This window comes from Leptodactylus fuscus, chromosome 4, assembly GCF_031893055.1.
Source record: "Leptodactylus fuscus isolate aLepFus1 chromosome 4, aLepFus1.hap2, whole genome shotgun sequence".
NCBI classification, from domain to species: Eukaryota; Metazoa; Chordata; class Amphibia; order Anura; family Leptodactylidae; genus Leptodactylus; species Leptodactylus fuscus.
The window spans coordinates 123,438,901-123,459,505 of NC_134268.1; the positions used below are offsets into that span (position 1 = coordinate 123,438,901).

Sequence of the window (20,605 nt, forward strand, 5' to 3'; positions counted from 1 at the left end):
CAGTTTCATGTCCCCCGTCTCTGCCCCAGTGTCATGCTGTTCCTCCCCCCCATTTGCCCCCCCCCCCCCAGTTTCATTGGGCCCCCTCCATCTCTGTCCCCAGTTTCATGCCACTCTCCCCACCCCCTTCATCTTCCCCAATATCATGCCGTTTCCACCCCCCTCCCCTTCATTTGCCCCCCAGTTTCATGGGCCCCCTTCATTATGTTCCACCTTAATATTTAATACAAAACAAACACTTACACTCACCTTCCATCGCTACCCCGACGCTCCTCTCTCCGCTCTCTCACTCCATTCACATAGGCAATTAAAGCAGGAGCTGTGAGCTCAGCTCCTGCTTTAAAGCTGCGGCCCGGCTTGCGTGCGTAGGCGTGATGTGATGACGTCATCGCGCCTACACACGCAAGCTGGGCCGCAGCGTTAAAGCAGGAGCTGAGCTCACAGCTCCTGCCTTAATCGCCTATGTATTCAGCTCATCGGAAATCGGGACAGGCAAGTGCTGGGGCGGGCAAGTGCCGGGGGGCCCCCAGAGGCTCTGTGGGCCCCCCAGAGGCTCTGTGGGCCCCGGCACTTGCCCGACTATGCCGTGCGCTGACGCCGGCCCTGGTCAAACTTAATATTGTGATTGCAACTTGACCTTAGCTTAAAAAACAGAAAAATATGTGATTATAAATTAGCCAAGACAGTCTAAAGCAGACCTGGGCAAAGCCCGGCCCGCGGGCCATATCCGGCCCTCTGACTGATTCAGACCGGCCCGCACAGCTTGACTAGGGAGGCGTGTCTAGGGGGCGTGTCTTAGTGCCGGCAGAAGATGGACACGTGGTGTGTGTCATAAGGTACTGAGAGATGTAAGGTGAGATGCAGGGTGGAGAGTGTGTGTGTGTGTGTCTATATGTGTCTGTCTGTCTATATGTGTGTGTCTATCTGTGTGTGTGTCAGTAACCTAGGGGCAGAGATGGAAGGGGAATGTTATACTAGGGCAGAGATGGCAGATGGAGCGGGGGACATGAAACTGGGGGAGAGATGGAGGGGAGACATGAAATGGGGCAAATAAAGGGGGATATGAAACTGGGGAAGAGATGGAGGGGGGACATGAAATGGGGCAAATAAAGGGGGATATGAAACTGAGGAAGAAATGGAGGGGGGACATGAAACTGGGGGTAGATGAAGAGGGCACTTAAACTGGGGGAACATTAAACTGGGGACAACTGGTGGGGGCATTAAACTGTGGAGGAAGCTGTAGGGGGACCTGTCTGCCTCTAGTTGCCCCCAGCTTAATGTCACCCTTCAGCTACCCCTACGGTTTAATGTCCGCTTCCAGCTTCCCGATTTTAATGTCCCCCTCTAGTTGCCCCAGTTTCATGTCCCGCTCCAGCTGTCAATTTATTGCCCCCCTCCAACTACCCCCACTGTTTAATGTCCCCCTCCAGCTGTCCCAGCTTCATGTCCCCTCTAGTTTCCACCAGTTTAAACTGGGGCACCAGGAGAGGGACCTAATACCGTGGAGCAGTTGGAAGGGAACATTATAATGTGGGGGCATATAATGTACGGGTGCCTGTAGGAGGATTGTACTTTGTGGGGGCGCATGGAAAGATGATTGGGAATCGGCAGAGTCAACATAGAAGTGGGTGGAGCCTAATTTGCCGTGGCGCGGCCCTCTAGCATAGTTTCAATTTCTTATGCGGCCCCATGGGAAAATTAATTGCCCACCCCTGGTCTAAAGGTTAATCACCCTTAAAGTGTGTTAAATCTTGCACACTAACTATTAGTATATGTGAATCAGTGTGCTAAATAAGAAAAGGGTGCTTGCTCTAGCCCACCTTTTTGAAAAGTAACTCCCTATAGATCAATGCATTGTGTTCCTTAAATCTATTAGTATAATCTGGGACTAAAGCCAAGTCAACATACCTCTTCCTAAAGAGTTTGAGCATTATTCTGGCTTGGCTTTATTCTCAGTGTGTGCTACAAGGTTTCATGAAAACTAAGCATTGATCTATAGGGAGTTACTTACCAAAAAGTGATGCTAGAGAAAGTTCTCCTTTTCCACTAAAGAGGAAATATTTGCATAATCCTTTCCCAGAATTCTTAGCAGGGCATAAGTGGTTTAATAAGTCCTTGTACACTGCAAAGTGGCCTATATAGGGCAACATAATCTTAATATGAGATGGCACCCCTTCTGTCCCAAGTAAAAGATATGAATGAAATTGCTGTTTAGTTAGATCAGTGGTTCTCAACCTGTGGGTCACGACCCCAGCGGGGATCGAACGACCAAAACACAGGGGTCGCCTGAAGCATACCTCCCAACCATCCTGGTCGGTGGGAGGTTTCAACTGATCGGCGCCCGGAGGACACCGATGAGTTGAACATACAAGCGATTAAAGCAGGAGCTGTCACAGCCAGCTCCTGATTTAACGCTGCGCTGTGGCTTCTGCATGTGTAGTCGCAATGTGATGACGTCACATCGTGCCTACAACTATATGAATGAGTGAGACTGCGGAGAGAGCAGCGGGGGAGCGTTGGAAGGTTTTTGGGTTTTTGTTTTAAACATTAAGGTGGAACATAATGAAGGGGCCCATGAAACTGGAGGCAGATGAAGGGGGGGGGACAGCATCACACTGGGGCAGATGAAGGGGTAGGAACGGCATAACACTCGGGACAGAGATGGAGGGACAAGAAACTGTGGGCAGATGAAGGGGGGACGACATGACACTGGGGGCTGAGATGGAGCGACATAAAACTGTGAACAGATGAAGGGGGAACGGCATGACACTGGGGGCTGAGATGGAGGGACATGAAACTCTGGGCATAGATGGGGGAAAATGAAACTGGGGAACAGATGGGGGACATGAAACTGGGGGAAGAGATGAGGGGACATGAAACTGTGGGCAGATGAAGGGGGGATACGGCATGACACTGGGGGCAGAGATGGGGGGAACATGAAACTGCAGAAGAGATGGAGGTGGGGACATGAAACTGGAGGCAGAGATGGAGATGGGGACATGAAACTGGGGGCAGAGATGGAGGGGGGGACATGAAAATGGGGGCAGAGATGGAGGGGGGGACATGAAACTGGGGGCAGATGAAGGGGTTATATGAAACTGGGGGAGAGATGGCGGGGGGACATATAATGTACGGGTGACTGTAGGAGGATTATACTGTGTGGGAGCACATGAAAAATGAATGAGAATGGGCAGAGTCAACATAAAACTGGGCGGAGATAAATTCGCCATGACGCGCTGCTCGCGCCACACATCTTGTCCCTCCTTCTAATCTTCAAAAGTTGGGAGGTATGCCTAAGGCCATCAGAAAATACATATTTCCGATGGCTTTAGCCGCTGAGAAGCCGCGCTATTGTCTGCAGCAGCGCTATTCAGCTGGAACGCACGCCGTTATGGAAGCGCGTTCCAAACTGAATGGGATCCCCGCAACGTGAGGAACTGTATTGGTTGAGAACCACTGAGTTAGATGGTCTATATTTGTGAATTTGGTGACCATAACTAGTCAATAGATATCTATGTAAGAGATCACATCATTTTTATTACAAATATAGTCCTTGCAGTGTATGGCTCCTGGTATGATATTAGAGATTATAGTGCAAAAAAATTGAAAAAAATCAGGGCACTCACCAGCCAGTAGTAAAATTCACCAAACTTTAATAATAATCCATAAAAATAGGTACTTGAACAGCATTTACAGACGGGGGTAGGGCAGATCGAATGTAGAAGAAATGAAGCTCATTTCTTCTACATTCCATCTACCCTACCTCCATCTGTAAATGCTGTTCAAGCACCTATTTTTATGGAAGATTATTAAAGTTTGGTGAATTTTACTACTGGCTGGTGAGTGCCCTGATTTTTTTCAATTTTTTTGCACTATATTGGACTATTTGTTTAACAGTGAGCACCACCTGAATGCCAGATCATCTAGTTTGAGATCCAGTGATTTGGTGTATGTTCACACCCACAGAATGGTGCCGCTGCTTTTGAACTTTTTTACATTATATTAGAGATTATGCTTCTCCTGTGTAATATAGTGACTGATTCAAAAAGAATGGAGCAAATCATATCCTAGGCATTATCTTCAATGAGCCTATGGCTCACAAATCCCCGATATGATGCACTTCTCTTGAAGTAAAACAATAACGCCTTGAAATATATTGAACCAGGCTTTTATTTCGACAGATATCACAAACAGATAATGCGTTTCAGGGTTTATACATGCAGAAATAAAGTATGCACCCATTCTTCAGATCTTTGCTGTTAGAACAGGACTGGTTTTGTTTGTAGCTGCCTCGCAGCCATGTGAGAGAAACAAAACCAGTGCTGTTCTAACAGCAAAGATCTGAAGAATGGGTGCATACTTTATTTCTGCATGTATAAACCCTGAAACGCATTATCTGTTTGTGATATCTGTCAAAATAAAAGCCTGGTTCAATATATTCTGAGGCATTATTGTTTTACTTCAAGTGAAGTGCATCATGGAGGGAATTTGCGAGCAATAGGCTCATAAAAGATTTTGTCCACATGGTCAGTCAGCCAGACGACCGTTTCCCCAGACGGATGCAGCCCTAAAATCAACAAGTTAACCACACAAGTCTTAGCTCCACACCCTATGCTGGCTACCCCAATATTTGAGGAGAATTGTGGGGGATCCTGCTTTACTTCCCAACAAGCAAAAGAAGCGCAGTCTGTCCTGTTGTTTTCCTCTACATCCTAATATATTAGGCATTCATAACCAAAGAGAAAATAACAGTGTGAATAGACACCCGATCTATCAAAGTTTTACATCTACACTACAAATGTATGATGGCAGTAGTCTAGTTCTGTCCAGACGCATGCCAACAACGGATACTCTGGACACCACTGTTTCAGTGATGTGTTATCTCAGGTTGTTCATATTCTGTGGTTTGGAGGCAAATACACAGAGTCCTTGATGTAGCCCCACAGAAATAAGTCACAAGGTCTTAGGTCTGGCGATCGTGGAGGCCAGTGCTCCATTAGTAAATCATTTTTGGTGTGACGTATCCAGCATTCTGGTAAAGTTTTATCCTGGAATCAGCAAACATTCTAATAAAATTGTTGAAGTGCACCATCCTTCTGACAGAGACGACGTTTGTTAGATCTTCTAATCTATGGCATAAGCAAGGGACTGTTTTTGTGCATGATCCTTTAATTAGAACATGTTTATTTTGAGTCTCCCCATGTGCTCAATAAATTGAAGTTTTTTCTGAGTCCCACATTTTAATGTGATGATTAACCTTCTTACTGAGGTAAAAAGTTGTCTCAATGCTGAATACCAGCATGTCACCAAATGGTTAGTAAATTTTTCTCCCACTGGCCTAGAGAGAGTCATTTGGTGGACAGGGAGAAAGCAACATACCAACACATAGGTCAATGGCATTGTTGTATCAGGGCGTGGCACCTCACATGCATTTATTAAGGTACAATGCTGAAGCTCTGCCTGCTTAAAGATGACTGTCCTTGTAGATGGGCAGTATTATATACTGCTAGAAAGCTGACAGTATGCTGAAATCAGCTGTGCCAGTATTCACCCTGGTCTCTGAGATATTAGTGCCAATGTCCCTCCACTGTCAAGGGCGGGTTTTATTGCCTAACATCATTCCCCTAGGCTCTAAGTCCCATCCTTCTCAAAGTGGAGGCACTGATATCTTCGGTATTAGGACGCGTACCAGGAAAGTTCATAGGGATAGCTGATACCACCCATCTCAGAGGACATTATAAGCTGTCTTTAAAAATGTGACTTACATACATGGTAAGGAGATTGTTTTCATATTAGCGAACATGCCTATTAGCTAATTTATTAATATAAAATATATCTTGATATCTTTCCACGTCCCCCTTTCTATATGCTACACAAAATGATGAGCTGTGGAAAAGAGGAGCTTAAAAAGATGTTTTTATCTTCATAGGTGACAGCGGATATGTAGATCAGAACATGAGATGTATACTATACAGCAAATTGGGTTTCATGAGTAATCCTTTAATTATACCTAAAGCTTAAATTCTTTCATATCAGGGTTTTTTTTTTTTGCTTTTTTTTTTTTTTTATTTTAGATGTGTTGGGCAATAAAATTAGATTGAAAACATTCACACATCCTGTAAGTGTCCTAACACTACAATGGCATCTTGTAAAATGACACCTAACATAAGCATTTCACATTTTGAAAAAAAAAAAAATCGTAACACATTTATTTTTGGCTGATTAAAATTGAACATGTGTTCACTATGTATAAAAAAAATGTATATTGTTACTAATTGACATCTAATATTTCAATTATTTTTATTCTCTCTTAAGATGTTTGTAGTACCTTGGAAAATGCAAAACAACGAAGTATTGAAACCAGCAAAGTACTTTTCTGAACTTGAGAAGAATGTCTTGCTAGCCCTGGTAGAAAAATACAAATATGTATTGGAGTGTAAGAAAAGTGATGCTCGGACTATTGCTCTGAAGCAACGCACTTGGCAGGCGTTAGCCCACGAGTATAACTCACAACCTAGTGTATCTCTGAGAGATTTCAAACAACTGAAAAAATGTTGGGAGAATATCAAGGCAAGAACCAGAAAGATAATGGCCCACGAAAGAAGAGAAAAAGTAATGCGATGTGGGCTTGCTTCTAATAGTTTAAAAGAAAAAGTAGCAAGTATGATTCCAGAGCAAATCTATTATGTACAAACTCCTTCTGAAGAGGACTCTCAATACAATCATGACTCTTCCAATCCAGGTAATTATATAACATTTATACTTTTATATTCAAACAACCCCCAGCCACACTAATAAAGAAAATGAAATCTCTACTACATTCTCTGATCGCAATAGCCACAATCACTCACATCTGTACACATCCAGCTCACTGCATTCAAAGGGTAAGTTCAGACAGAGTATTTTGGACCGGAACCTGAGGCGGAGGCTGCCTCAGGTTCCGGATCAAAATCTGGGTAGCCGCGATTGAAAGCCGCTGCACTGCACCGGCATCCAGCGGATACGGCCTCAAAATCCTGAACAAAAAATTCTGTTTGAACTTACCCAAAAGGTAACAAACCTAAGCAGTATTTTCTCTCAGTGGAATTGTGGACATCCTGGAGCCCAGTACAATCTCTTTGTATATATAAATCTTTAAATTCAATAAGTACTGTTCTTAGTTACAAAATAATCAAGATATAATAAAAAGTTATATAAATAAGCAAAACCGTATACAAAATAAAAGGGAATAAGATATAGGAAACAAAACCTTTACCAAGTCTGGCTATGGAGATGAGTGAAATAATTTGAAGCGATTACTAATTTTTGTAGGAACCTTCATCCAGTTCCCTTTTGCAAATTTCCCAAGTTACAGGGCTGGCTACTTACACATACCAAATCAATAGTGATATTCTTTGAAATATAGCATAGCTCTTGTCTGGGCACCTCATATAGGAATGATATGCCTGCACCACCAAACACGAGGACAAAATCATAATGCTTTTAGCCAACACGTAAATTATGGCTGAAGATTATCAGTGCAGGTGCTTGGGCCCAGAGAAGCCTCTGTGTTCCCTGACAGGTTTATAAAACTTGAATAATATACATGACTTTGCAGTTACATTTTTCCTTTGTTTCATACACAAATTTCTCCAGATAATCAGGCTACAATTGTGTGGTCTTGCCTAAAAGCAGACACAAAAGCATTTTGATGCTTTGTATTTACCTGTAAACAAGTTTATCTGAATTGCTATCCTGGCCCTAAGTAGTTACCTGCATCCTGGGATGTGTAATATGAGTAACTTGATTATACATATACAGAAGACCTGCTCGTAACAATGAACATAATTCATCTATACAACCTGATAGAATATGCATAATGCTTTGTTATGGAAAGGGAGGGAGGAAGGCAAAGGAAGGAGTCAAAGACTACGTAAGGCACAATACGTGTCCCATGAGGACCATACAGCCTGAAAGGCGTCTGGTGTATGATTAAGGGAGGTAGTCAGGTATTCCATACTGCATACGTGCTTCATCCGGGCAATAAGGTCAGCGCCAGTGGGGGGAGAACTCCTTTTCCAGTTGAGAGCAATGAGCTTCTTAGCAGACGTGCATAAGTACAGGAACAGTTTAGAGGTCTGTTTGCCTAATAAGTGCCTAGGAGGGAGGTTAAGTAAGTAGATGAGAGGGTCTAGTGGGACACCTTGTACAAAAAGGGCATTGGAGTGGGATTTAACTTCCAGCCAAAAGGGACAAATACTTGGGCAGTCCCAGAAAATATGAGAAAGCGCGCCCACATCTAACTGACAATGCCAACACTGGGACGGGACACTAGGGTTAACAAAGTGGAGCAGGGCAGGGGTATAGTACCAATACATGAGTAATTTGTGCGGCCTATAAGAGAGATGGGGAGGGGACGCCACTTATCCAGAAGGGTCCGCAAGTCACCGAACCGGCGAGGGTAATTGACAGAATAGAGAGTAGAGTAGGAAGGGGATATCTGGATCCCCAAGTAACGAATGGAATGGGTTTGCCACTGGAAGTCAAAATTGGATTCAAGGAGCTGTAAAACCGTGGAAGGATATTAAGGCTTCCATTTTGACGGGGTTATCCTGGTAACCGGAGAGGCCACCATAGGTCTTTAACTCGCAGAAAAGAATAGAAGGGACGTGTGGGGATTAGTGAGGCTCAGAAGGACATCAACTCCAAAAAGACTAATCTTGAAGTCCCTATAACTAACCATAACTCCAGTAATATCCGGATTGGAACGAATCTGGGAAGCTAAAGGTTCGATACACAGAGCAGGGACAAAGGACATCCCTGATGCGTCCCGTTGTGAATAGGGAAAGAGGATGAGACAGAGTTGGGAAGTTTCACCACAGCTGAAGGGGAAGAATACAAGGTCCCCGAGAACCCAAATCTCCGGAGTGTAGCAGCCATAAATGACCAGTCAAGATGGTCAAAAGCCTTTCTCTGCATCCAGGCTCAAAAGGAGGGTAGGGGTAGCAGAATGATTGGCCACATCTATCATGTCCACGGTCCTCCTAGTGTTGTCTCCCCCATGACAACATGGGACGAAACCTACCTGGTCCTTGTGGATGAGAGACGGGAGCCAAACATTAAGCTTGTTAGCCAAAATCTTAGTAAAAAGCTTCAAGTCAGTGTTTAGGAGGGTGATAGGGTGATAGTTGGTCTTTGTGAGGCATGGGGACCAAAGTAATGTGGGATTGGAGCATAGATCGGGAGATAGGGGCACCCTCAAGGAAGGAGTAGAAGAGGTGACATAAGTGGCGGATAAGATCCTGAGAGAACGTTTTGAAGTACATGTAAGTGAAGCCAACCAGGCCCGGAGCCTTGCCATTAGGCAAACCCTTAAGGGTAGTGCTTAGCTCATTTTCCATAATAGGGGGATTCAGAGAGGAAACCGCCGAGGACGGGTGTTTGGGGAGAGGGCAAGCGTCACGGGATACGGGGTCGGATCCTAAACGAGTGGGGAGATTATACAGTTTAGAGTAGTAATCCTGGAAAAGAGGGGCAATAGAGTCATGCTGAAGAACAGCATGAGAATCACGGATAGCATGTGGGACTAAGGAGGCCTGGTGATCGCGTAGGGTCTTAGCCAAAAGGGAGTGGGCCTTGTTGCTTCTTTCATAATAACGCTGGTGGCTATAGAGGAGAAGGCGCTGAACATTTTGAGTGGCTAGGGCTTGGAGATACGTCCGGGCAGCCACTAAGCGATGAAGGGTGGATATCGAAGGAGACTGAGCCAGCCGAGCTGAGAGAGCTTGAATAAGGGACACAAGAGCTGCCTCCTTAGACTTTCTATCCTTCTTTTGGCAGGTGGCTAGAGCTATACAATGGCCTCTCATAACAGCCTTATGGGCCTCCCAGAGAGTGGAAGCAGAGGAAACAGAATGCGTGTTAAGGGAAAAGTACTCTTGGAGATGAGTGCGGAGGGTGCCGCAGCAGGTTGTAGAGTGGAGAATGTACTCATTTAACCGCCAAGGGCAACACTTAGTAGAGGCAGAGGATAGCGATAAACGGACAGGGGCATGAGCTGACCACCAGATGGGGCCAATATCTGCACCTTCCAAGAGCCGGAGGGTTAAAGTATTACCAAAAAAGTTATCTATACTGGTATGGGTCTTATGGGGATCGGAGTAAAAGATATAGGAACGACCAGTAGGATTATGGACACACCAGAAGTCAAAAAGGGAATTAGAACAAATCAAACGGTGAAAGTCTCTGGCTAGGCGAAGCTGTGGGGCGGTAGGAGCAGCACCAGACAAAGTCAGTTTGTCAGAGTGTTCAGAGAAAACCATATTAAATTCACCCCCTAACAGCAAGGCCGAGCCAGAGAAGGCCTGCAAATGCTGCAACACCCGTTTAAGGAAGGGAATTTGGGAAGAATTAGGGGAGTACATGTTACACTTAACTACAGGACGGCCATGGAGGAGGCCCTCCAAAATGATAAATCGTCCATCAGGATCTAGAAAAGAGGTAGTTATTGAAATGGGGCAGGAGCGTGAGTGTTGAAGGCAGAGTATGCATGGGGGAAGTAAGGTCGAGCAAAGTTAAAATTACCTGTGTGGTCAAAGTGGGTCTCCTGCAGAAACACCACATCTGCCCTGAGGGAACGAAGCTTACGGAGCAGTAGGCGCTGCTTAGAATTGGAACCCAGCCCCTTGACATTTAGTGTGACATTCTGCGCCATGAGGAAACAGAAGGAAAGACACCAGCAGATGTGTATAGAGGGATGCAAAGGCAGATCTCACCCAGTCCAGAGGAGAAGAGGTCCGCAGGGAATATAAAGTAGCTGTCCACAGGAGGTATGAGACTCCAGGCCTGAAGAAGGGGGAAGGGAAGGAGGGGAGAGGAAAAACAAGCAGAAAAACATCAAATAAACAATAAAGAACTGTATCATGGACAGGACTAAGTCTCCTGGCCGAGGGCAATAAACAATTATCAAAATAGAATAAAGTATAACAACCAAAAGGGCCCAGATACAGGACCCACAGCTGGAATAAGCCCCTAAAGTGTGGGTGGGGGGGAGGGGCGAGGGGTGACCATCTGTAGACAGACCAAGTGAACACGGGCTAACTGAGATTTACTGCATAATAAAAACATTACAAACAAAGGACCTGTTAAAGGGGGAAAGAAAAGCACACATATGAATAAACAGAAGAATAATCCAGAGGCAGCCACCATCTGATGAAGAGAAACCAAGACAACAACTAGCGTGGTGCAGGTGGAGGATTCACCTGTTGATGCTGGGCAGCCACGCCAAATGGGGGGAGCAGTCTTTTTCTAGACTTCGGCTGGGACCACACCGGAGGCAGGGGTGGAGGAGGAGCAGTCAGTTCCCAGTCTGGCATATCTAGAGGGGGAGCAATATCCAGGGTTGAAAAAAACTGTTGTAGATCCAAGTAGGAGCGCATTGTGGCTGAGCGGCCGTTGAGCCTTGCAGTAAGGGAAAAAGGGAAGTCCCAGTGGTACGGAATTCGGCGCTCTTGTAGCAAACGAAGAAGAGGACGGAGGTGTCCAGGATAGGTCCTGGTAGAGTTGTATTTTCGCCTCGTCAAAGTCAATATCCTTCAGAGCTCTAGCCTTTGAGAGGATCAATTCTTTCAGCGCAGTCATGGACACAGCAAATGACGTCTTGTGGTGAGGGCCCGGTGCCCTTAGGTCGCAGAGCTCTGTGAGCCCAGTCAAGTTTAATCTTGTGAGTGGGGAGCTCTTGAAGGATGGAATTAAAGATTGCCTACAAGGTAGCGGACAAGGTCTCCTCGTGCGTGGCCTCAGGGAGACTCTTAACACGTATGTTATTTCTCCTGCCTCTGTTGTCCAAGTCCTCCACATGGCGCTTCAGGTCAAGTGACAATTGAAACTGAGAGAAGACCGAGTCCTGTAAATGGGAAACATAGGCGCGGGTCTGATCATGGTTGTCCTCTAATGTCTGAACTTGGGAAGCAATGTGATGAAGGTCTTGCCGAAGCACCGAGACTTCAGCCCAAATCTCTGTACGTATTTCTTTGCGGCAAGCCGCAGTAACCTCAGCCACCAAGGATTGAGTGAGAAATTGTGGTGGAGGAGAGGAGGAAGAAGGATCAGCCAATACCACATGTTGAGACTGGGAGACTGGAGGTGGAGAGTGAGGGGAAACGACAGCATAGGGGGACATCAAAGGGGTAGCCCCAATGTCCATCTCAGGGCCCCAGGAATGTGCAGGAGAGAGTGTCCTTTGCTGCAGATGCTGTGCTTGGGAGGGGGAGAGAGGAGGGGTGGTAGCTGCAGTGGAGACATCCACAGCTCTGGGGCTGGTTGCAGGCCCAGGTCCAGGTGAGCCCCCATCCAGGAGTGTAGGGGAGGCTGAAATCACCAGAGGAGGATGGAGGTTAGGAGGCTGTCCAGAGGGACCAGCACCGTGATCCAGCAGCGCTGGGGGAGTTTCAGAGGAAAGCAATGCCAGCGGCGCCATCGTAGGTGTCAGGGCCATTACACGGATGAGCTCACCCGGAGAGATCCCAGGGTCCAGAGACAGGGGACCAGGCAGAGAAGCAGGCTGGTGAGCAGAGGAAGGCACCAAAGCTTCAGGGGAATCTGCAGGAAGCCGCACAGATACCTTCAGGCCAGCGGTGGGCGGCTGGGCTGACGGCGCGGCCTGCAAAGATGGCTGCTGCCGTGTGGAAGGCCATGTGGAGGACGCCGGGGGAGCCAGAAAGGCGGAGATCCCCGGCTGTTTAGAGGGAGCTGCGGAGACTGCGAAGCCCGAAGAGGGAAGGCTGGGCACTTTTTTCCCCATGAGGAGCAGAGTGGAGTGCAGGCAAGTCCGGCAAACACAGGCAGGGCAGGAGCAGAGCCGATCAGATTATAAGCCACGCCCCGCATGCTAGCCAGTTTTAGCCTAGTGTCCATATGAGCAGGGGTGTAACTACCGGAGTAGCAGCGGTAGCAGCTGCCACAGGGCCTGGGACATTGGGGGCCTGGTGACAGCCTGCGGAGGCTGCCGTCAGCAATAACTAGGGGAATCGGTTAGTAAGGCCCCACAAACACTATTATTATACTCGGGGGTCTTTTCAGACCTCTGAGTATAATGATCGGAGGCCCAGGAGAGGTAACAGAACATAAAAAAAAACATTGTTACTTACCTCTCCACGGTCCACGCAGGCTTGGGGTCTATTTGAGTGACGTTCCTGACGTCGCGATGCAGGCCCGTGTCATGTGACGTTCCATATGTCATTGAAGATGGCTGATATTAACAGGGATCGCATGGATACGTAAGTAACAGTGTTTTTAATGTTTGTATCCTCCCCTGGGTTCCCAATTATTATACTCTGGGTTCTGAAAAGACCCCAGAGTCAGTGGCGTAACTACCGCCGTAGCAGCAGAGGCAGCTGCCACATGGCCTGACACGTCAGGGGCAGTGGCGTAACTAGGAATGGCGGGGCCCCGTGGCGAACATTTGACATGGGGCTCCCCCCAACCGAAACCGACAACCGACCCCCTCCTCCGCACTCTATTATGTCCCTTAGTAAGCCCTGCACACGGTATTATGTCCCTTAGTGGCCCCTGTACACAGTATTATGTCCCTTAGTGGCCCCTGCACACAGTATTATCCCCCATAGTGGCTCCTGCACACAGTATTATAGCCCATAGTGGTCCCTGCACACAGTATTATGTCCCTTAGTGGTCCCTGCACAGTATTATGCCCCATAGTGGCACCTGCACACAGTATTATCCCCCATAGTGGCCCCTGCACACAGTATTATCCCCCATAGTGGCCCCTGCACACAGTATTATCCCCCATAGTGGCCCCTGCACACAGTATTATGTCCCTTAGTGGCCCCTGCACACAGTATTATCCCCAATAGTGGCCCCTGCACACAGTATTATCCCCAATAGTGACCCCTGCACACAGTATTATCCCCAATAGTGACCCCTGCACACAGTATTATCCCCCATATTGGCCCCTGCACACAGTATTATCCCCAATAGTGGCCCCTGCACACAGTATTATGCCCCATAGTGGCCCCTGTACACAGTATTATTCCCCATAGTGGCCCCTGCACACAGTATTATGCCCCATAGTGGCCCCTGCACACAGTATTATCCTCCATAATGGCCCCTGCACACAGTATTATAGCCCATAGTGGCTCCTGCACACAGTATTATCCCCCATAGTGGCCCCTGCACACAGTATTATCCCCCATAGTGGCCCCTGCACACAGTGTTATAGCCCATAGTGGACACCCATAAACAATTATTATACTCTGGGGTCTTTTTAGACCCCAGAGTATAATAATCGGAGACCCAGGGGAATAAAAACATAAAAAATCACTGTTTCTTACCTGTCCACGGCTACTACGCTGTCTTCTCCGCTGCCATCCTTGTTCTATGACAACGGACATTACATGACCCGGGAAGCAGGCCGGGTTCATGTGACGTCAAAGACGTCTGACAAGAAGGAAGAAGGCCTGGGAGGATCGTGGAGAGGTAAGTAACAGTGTTTGTTACGTTCCCTTACCTCTCCCGGTCCGCCGATCATTATACTCGGGGGTCTGAAAAGACCCCCGAGTATAATAATAGCAGCGGTAGCGGCTGTCACCGGGCCCCTAATGTCCTAGGCCCTGTGGCAGCTGCCTCTGCTGCTATGCCGGTAGTTATGCCCCTGGTCAGGGGGCCCGGGCCCCCGACGTGTCAATTTAAAAAATATATATATATTTTTTTTTTTTTACTTCTGAAAGCTCGCCCCAGTGGGTGGAGGGGGGGTCCAATCTTACCGGCGGTACCGTGAGTGACCTATTTTGTTAGCTTTTGTGGGGTGTTCGCTCTCCACCCCGCGCAGGCCTGAACAGGACCTTATGCAATGTCTGACACTGGGGGGTGGAGACTTATTTTGCAAGAAGAAGCGGGGGGAGTCCATGTTTAGAAGCGCGGAGCACTTGTGAAGGCACAGGTGAGCGCTGGCAGGCAGGACAGGAGCGCTGAGCGCTTGTAAAAACAGGTGCGCTCAGCGCTGGTGAAGACATCGCTTTGCACTTGCTGTGTGGTGGTGACAGTGTCCATGTTGTCCACCGTGAGTAACAGTGTTTTTTTTATGTTTTTCTCCCCCTGGGTCTCCGATTATTATACCGCAGAAAAAAGACCCCAGAGTATAATAATTGTTTATGGGTGTCCACAGTGGAGCATAAAATTGTGTGCAGGGAACACTATGGGGGATAATACTGTGTGTAGGGGCCACTGAGGGACATAATAGTATGTGCAGGGGCCACTAAGGGACATAATATTGTGTGCAGGGGCCACTAAGGGACATAATACTGTGTGCAGGGGCCACTATGAGACATAATACTGTGTGCAGGGGCCACTATGGGGCATAATAGAGCACGCAGGAATGTGTAGGAGGGGGTTGGTTGAGGTCTTCGGCGTTGGTTATAAATAAAATTTATTATTATTATTATTGGTTGGGGGGGCATGTCAAAAGTTCGCCACGGGGCCCCCGCCATTCCTAGTTACGCCACTGTCCAGAGTATAATAATTGTACATGTGTGTCCACAATGGAGCAATAATAGTGTGTGCAGGGTTCCACTATGGGGCAATAATAGTGTGTGCAGAGGCCACTATGGAGCAATAATAGTGCATGCAGGGACCACTATGGGACAATTATAGCCAGTCCAGCTTGTCCTGGACTGGCTTAGGTAACCAAAAATGCCACCCTCCCTGAGGCCCTGGCATAGCGCCTCCTGAAGCGGTCGCTTCAGGTCGCCTCATGGGAGGTGCGGCGCTGCGTATGCCTGCGAGAGCGGAAGTTGTAATCAAGGCTAACAGCATATTGAATTCCAGCATTACCGATGGAGGGCGCCACAAACCTGTAAGTCATTTTCAGCCAGGTGTCTGGATTCTTTTGAACACATAGTGTATATCATACTGTATATAGTATTTAAGAGGTGACCCTGTGAGATATATGTTATGATACTGTATATAGCATGTAAGAGGTGACCCTGACAGAAATATGTCATATTGTATATAGTATGGAATAGGTGACTATGTGAGATATATGTCATACTGTATATAGTATATAAGAGTTGACCCTGGCAGGTATGTGTCATGATACTGTATATGTTATTTAAGAGGTGACCCTGTTACATCATTGCTGTGTGTGATAGATGAGAGGTGACCCCATGAGATATGTCATTACTGTATGTTATATACAGATATACAGCTGGAATTCAGATACCTGATTACTGCATGTGATGGATGAAAGGTGACCTTATGACACACATCATTACTGTATATCTAGGTGTTATGTGAGAGCTGGCTCCATTAGCCAAATATGTATGAGGTGATCCTATTAAATATATCATTACTATCAGTGGCATAACTACCGGGACAATAGGGGCTCAACGACAGCCGCTACCGCTGTTGTTTTTTTTTTTTAATAGGCCGTTACAGGTTGAAGTTACTCCAGCAGGTAACGGGCCCTATTTACTTACCGATCCTGGCAGGGGCCGGGATCAATAAGTGACGCTGCGGGCCCAACAACCACTATTATTATACTTGGGGGTCTTTTCAGACCCCCAAAAATAATGATCAGAGGCCCGGGAGAGGTAAGGGAACATAAAAAAAACAGTGTTACTTACTTCTCCGAGCTCCAGACAGGCTTCGGGCCCAGTTCTGGGACGTCCCCGACGTCACATAACCGGGGCATGCGTCTTGGGTCATGTGACGTCCCCGACGTCATTGAAGATGGCCGACACCACTGAGGACTTCATTGGAGCTGGGGATAGGTAAGTAACAGTGTTTTTTAATTGTTCATGGGTGTCCACAGTGGGGCATAATAGTGTGTGCAGGGGCCACTATGGGGCATGATAGTGCACGCAGGAATGCGGATGGGAGTCAGTCCGGTTCTTCGGCGTCGGTCGGGGGGAGGGGCCCTATGTCAAAAGTTCTCCACGGGGCCCCGCCATTCCTAGTTACACCACTGCATATGAGGTAGACATTAGAGATGAGCGAGTACTGTTCGGATCAGCCGATCTGAACAGCACGCTCGCATAGAAATGAATGGACGTAGCCGGCACGTGGGGGGTTAAGCAGCCAGCCGCCGTCAAAGCGGAAGTACCAGGTGCATCCATTCATTTTTATGAAGCGTGCTGTTCGGATCGGCTGATCCGAACAGTACTCGCTCATCTCTAGTAGACATGACCTGACTCAGGTCTTCTGTCTTACATCATTTTTATTTTTATTATCTCACTCAAGTGCAGGGGAGGGGGTCTAAAGCATGTATGTCACACCCCTGTGAGAGCTGCACTAATCGAGTCAAGAGCACCTCACAGGTCACCTATTTCCCACTACCACATTGGCAGCTGGAATGCCAGTGACCCCACTATCACGTACGAGGTCCAGTGACCGTGCAGTACCTGAAGACGGTGGATCAGGTAAATATCTGAAGTAACTCCCTCCCCTAGCCTATCGGGGGTGCTTTCAGGGCCAATTCCACTTGGCCTGCCTCCTCCCTGGGTTTCCAGGATTCCTCCTAGCCCTCTGTTTGGCCATGGGGAGGTCCCTTTCTCCTTTTCCAATCCTGTGCACTTGGGAATTCTCTGTGGGAGGTCTCCTCAGAAACCCAGTTTTTTTCTGCTCCTTTTTTCCTGGACCAGAACTGTGCTATTGCTTTCAGCAGCAACCCTACAAGCTCCTGCAGATCTTATGTTTTTCCAGCCTTCTTTTAAGGGAAATAGCAATGGCAATTGCTCTTTCTTTGGTGATATTCCCCCCCTTGACCCCTCCCGATTCTGCCACTGCTCTCACTGCTTTCTGCCTAAGCCTACTCAAGATCTCCAAACCCCTCTCCGACGGACCCTCCAATCGACTAGGCGGCTTCCCTTACATGAACAACACGGAAAAAGCACAAGCCAATAAACCAGATCCTTACATGAAGGATAGGCTTTTCTCTAGCACTACAATTGTTGAGTGGTTTTCTTACATCTTTATACATCTGCTTTTTGGTATGTCTTTCATTGTTATTTATGGTGTACTGATTGAGTATTAATATTTATAGATATTTTTTGTGGAAGGCATATCCTAAGTGTCTTTGCATACTAAAACCCTCTACTATTAGTTTAATAGAGTTCTGATATTCCATATACCTGTATTTAATATTCTAGTGGTATAGCATAGCGCCTTATGTCTTCTATTCTGTGTGTCTATTTTAGTGTGTTTTTGGCTAAATCCATCTGCCCTGCTGTATGACTTGTTTTTAAATGGTAATTATCTACCGAATATTCAATAAATATTTGATAATTTTTATTAATAGTTGGACTGTTGATCTGGTTTATTGGCTTGTGCTTTTTCCGTGTTGTTTGCTAAAAAAACTTTTTTCAAACCAAATTTATATAATGTGAGGTACCTTTATATGAAGGCTTCCCTTACACAAGCCATAGGTGACCTTGCCAGACTTGACCAGTCTGTGGTGGAAACTCTGTAATGACTGCCTTCTCAGACTTCTGTTCAGTCGGTGCCTTCTGGGCACCCTGCTTGGGCACCCTTATTGCTACCATTTCAGCTCTAGGAGCCATCCTCACCAGGAAATCATCCTACATGCCCTTACCTGTGGGCATTCCAGATAGAGCCCCAGCTCACAGATCCACTCTTACAGGCAGTACCTTGTCCCATCCTGCTGCTTGTTTCTCAAATCCTGAAAGATTCCAAGTAACTGTGTGATGCCTGTATGGAAATAGCTCACCATTCTGCCAAGACTCTAAGAAGGCAGAACAGGGCTGGCTTTTTGGCAAAGGCCTAGAGAAGCTAATCTCTGAAGCTTCAGGGTGTACCATCCTCCTCCAGCTATTCTCAGCATTTTTACTCCTTTCATGGCTCCACCTCTCACTTCAGAGGACAGTCTTCCCAGGACTCTCAGTCCAAGGAGCCATCCTACAAGACCACACCTCCCTGGCAGTCCTACACCAAAGCCTCCAGACTTCCTCTTTCAAGCCCTCACCTCCTCTGTATGAAGGTCTTTCTCCACTCAGAGCTCTTCAAGTGGGGAACGGCTGCTCTCCTTCAGGGAGAACTGACTTATCAGCATCAATCACTCCAGGATCCAAGAGTTGGTACCGACTAGCTACTCCATTGAGTTCTATCCCCTTCCTCATGGAAGATTTTTTTCCATCCACTTTGCCTTCTTCTCCCCGTTGAGTGGGGTATTTCTACAGACTATTTCTGCTCTATGATGGCAGGGTCTCATTATCGTGTCCCCGCATCAGAGCGTTTCCAGGGTTTTTATGTATAATCAAATTTTATTAAAGGTTTTATAAACAGGAAAACAAGAAAACAGTAGCAGGGGTGAGAGTGAGAATTTCCTCAGGAAGGACGAAAGATGACTATGCTCCAGCAAGGATAGGTGAAGGTCCGGGTGGGAGAGGTATAATTGGGTGAACGGAAAGAGAGGAGGGTCTCCAGCGACCTGACGGAGGTGAATGCGCCAGCAGAGAAATCTGTCTACTGAACAACCCGGAGGGAAAATGGGATTATCAAAGAGGGGGGTTAGAGGACCTGGGAGCTAGTCTCCCAGTAGAGCACACCAAATCCCAGACTTTGAGAAAATGCAGAGAGAGAAGAGAATGGTTGGGGGAATTCGGCCGGAAATGCGACAGATCCACGGAAAGGAGGGAAGCGAGGGCGAGATCAGGTCGGCCTCAATGGAGACCCACTGTTTATCGCTGGTTCGATAGCGCCAGTCGAAGAGACGAAGCAATACCGAGGAGCGGTAATATAATCTGATATCTGGCAAGCCCACGCCCCCTTTATGTCTACTTCAAGTGAGCGCCCGATAACTGAGTCTACTCCGCGATGCGCCTCACACAAACTTCCCAAACAAGGACTGAACCCGAATAGGGAAGTCGCGCGGGAGTGGAATGGGAAGCATCTGAAATAGAAACAAGAACCGTGGAAGCACGTCCATTTAAGGGTGTGAATGTGCCCAAACCAGGAAAGGGTCCGAGCACTATAAGACCTCTAATCGGAGGTGACCTTTTTGAGGAGCGGGAGGTAGCCGGAACAGATGGGAAGGGTCAGGGGGTTATGTATCACAAGGTATTTAAATGAAGTAGACTGCCAGCAAAACAGGAATTCGCACGCGAGGTGGGCTGCCTCCACAGGAGGGAGCAAGACATTGAGGGCTTCATTCTTGGAGAGGTTGACCTTGAAGGTACTGAGGAGGCCAAAATGGGAGAACTCGCGTAAGATGGCAGGGAATGACACCCACAGCTGGGAAACATACAGGAGGAGATCGTCCGCGTATAGTGCTGCCCTTGACCAGGTGGGTGCCCATCTGCAGGCCATGGATCTCCAGGCAGCACCAAATCGCCACCGCCAGATGCTCCATGACTAGGGCATAAAGCAATGATGACAAGGGGCAGCCCTGGCAGGTGCCGTTCCGAACCGAGAATGAATCCAAGAGAACCCCATTAGCCCTAACATGAGCCACCGTCAACCGAGAGCAGACACAAAGGCGCATCGGTGGATCGAGCCACCGAAACAGCCAAAATGGTCTTTCAAACATTATCCTGGGCCTCACGACCGTGAATAAAGCCGACCTGATAATTGTGGACTAGGGCCGGCATAAGGGGGG

At 47.3% G+C, this 20,605-nt stretch overlaps 1 protein-coding gene across 5 annotated transcripts in view; it reads left to right on the plus strand.

The window, feature by feature from the left end:
* MSANTD3 (Myb/SANT DNA binding domain containing 3) overlaps positions 1-20,605 on the plus strand; it is a 76,186-nt gene that overhangs the window by 19,352 nt on the left and 36,229 nt on the right. For all 5 annotated transcript variants that reach the window (XM_075271027.1, XM_075271029.1, XM_075271030.1 and 2 more), the window contains exon 2: positions 6,316-6,742. In XM_075271027.1, coding sequence (XP_075127128.1) covers positions 6,316-6,742 — 427 coding nt within the window. The remainder of the gene's footprint in view (positions 1-6,315; positions 6,743-20,605) is intronic.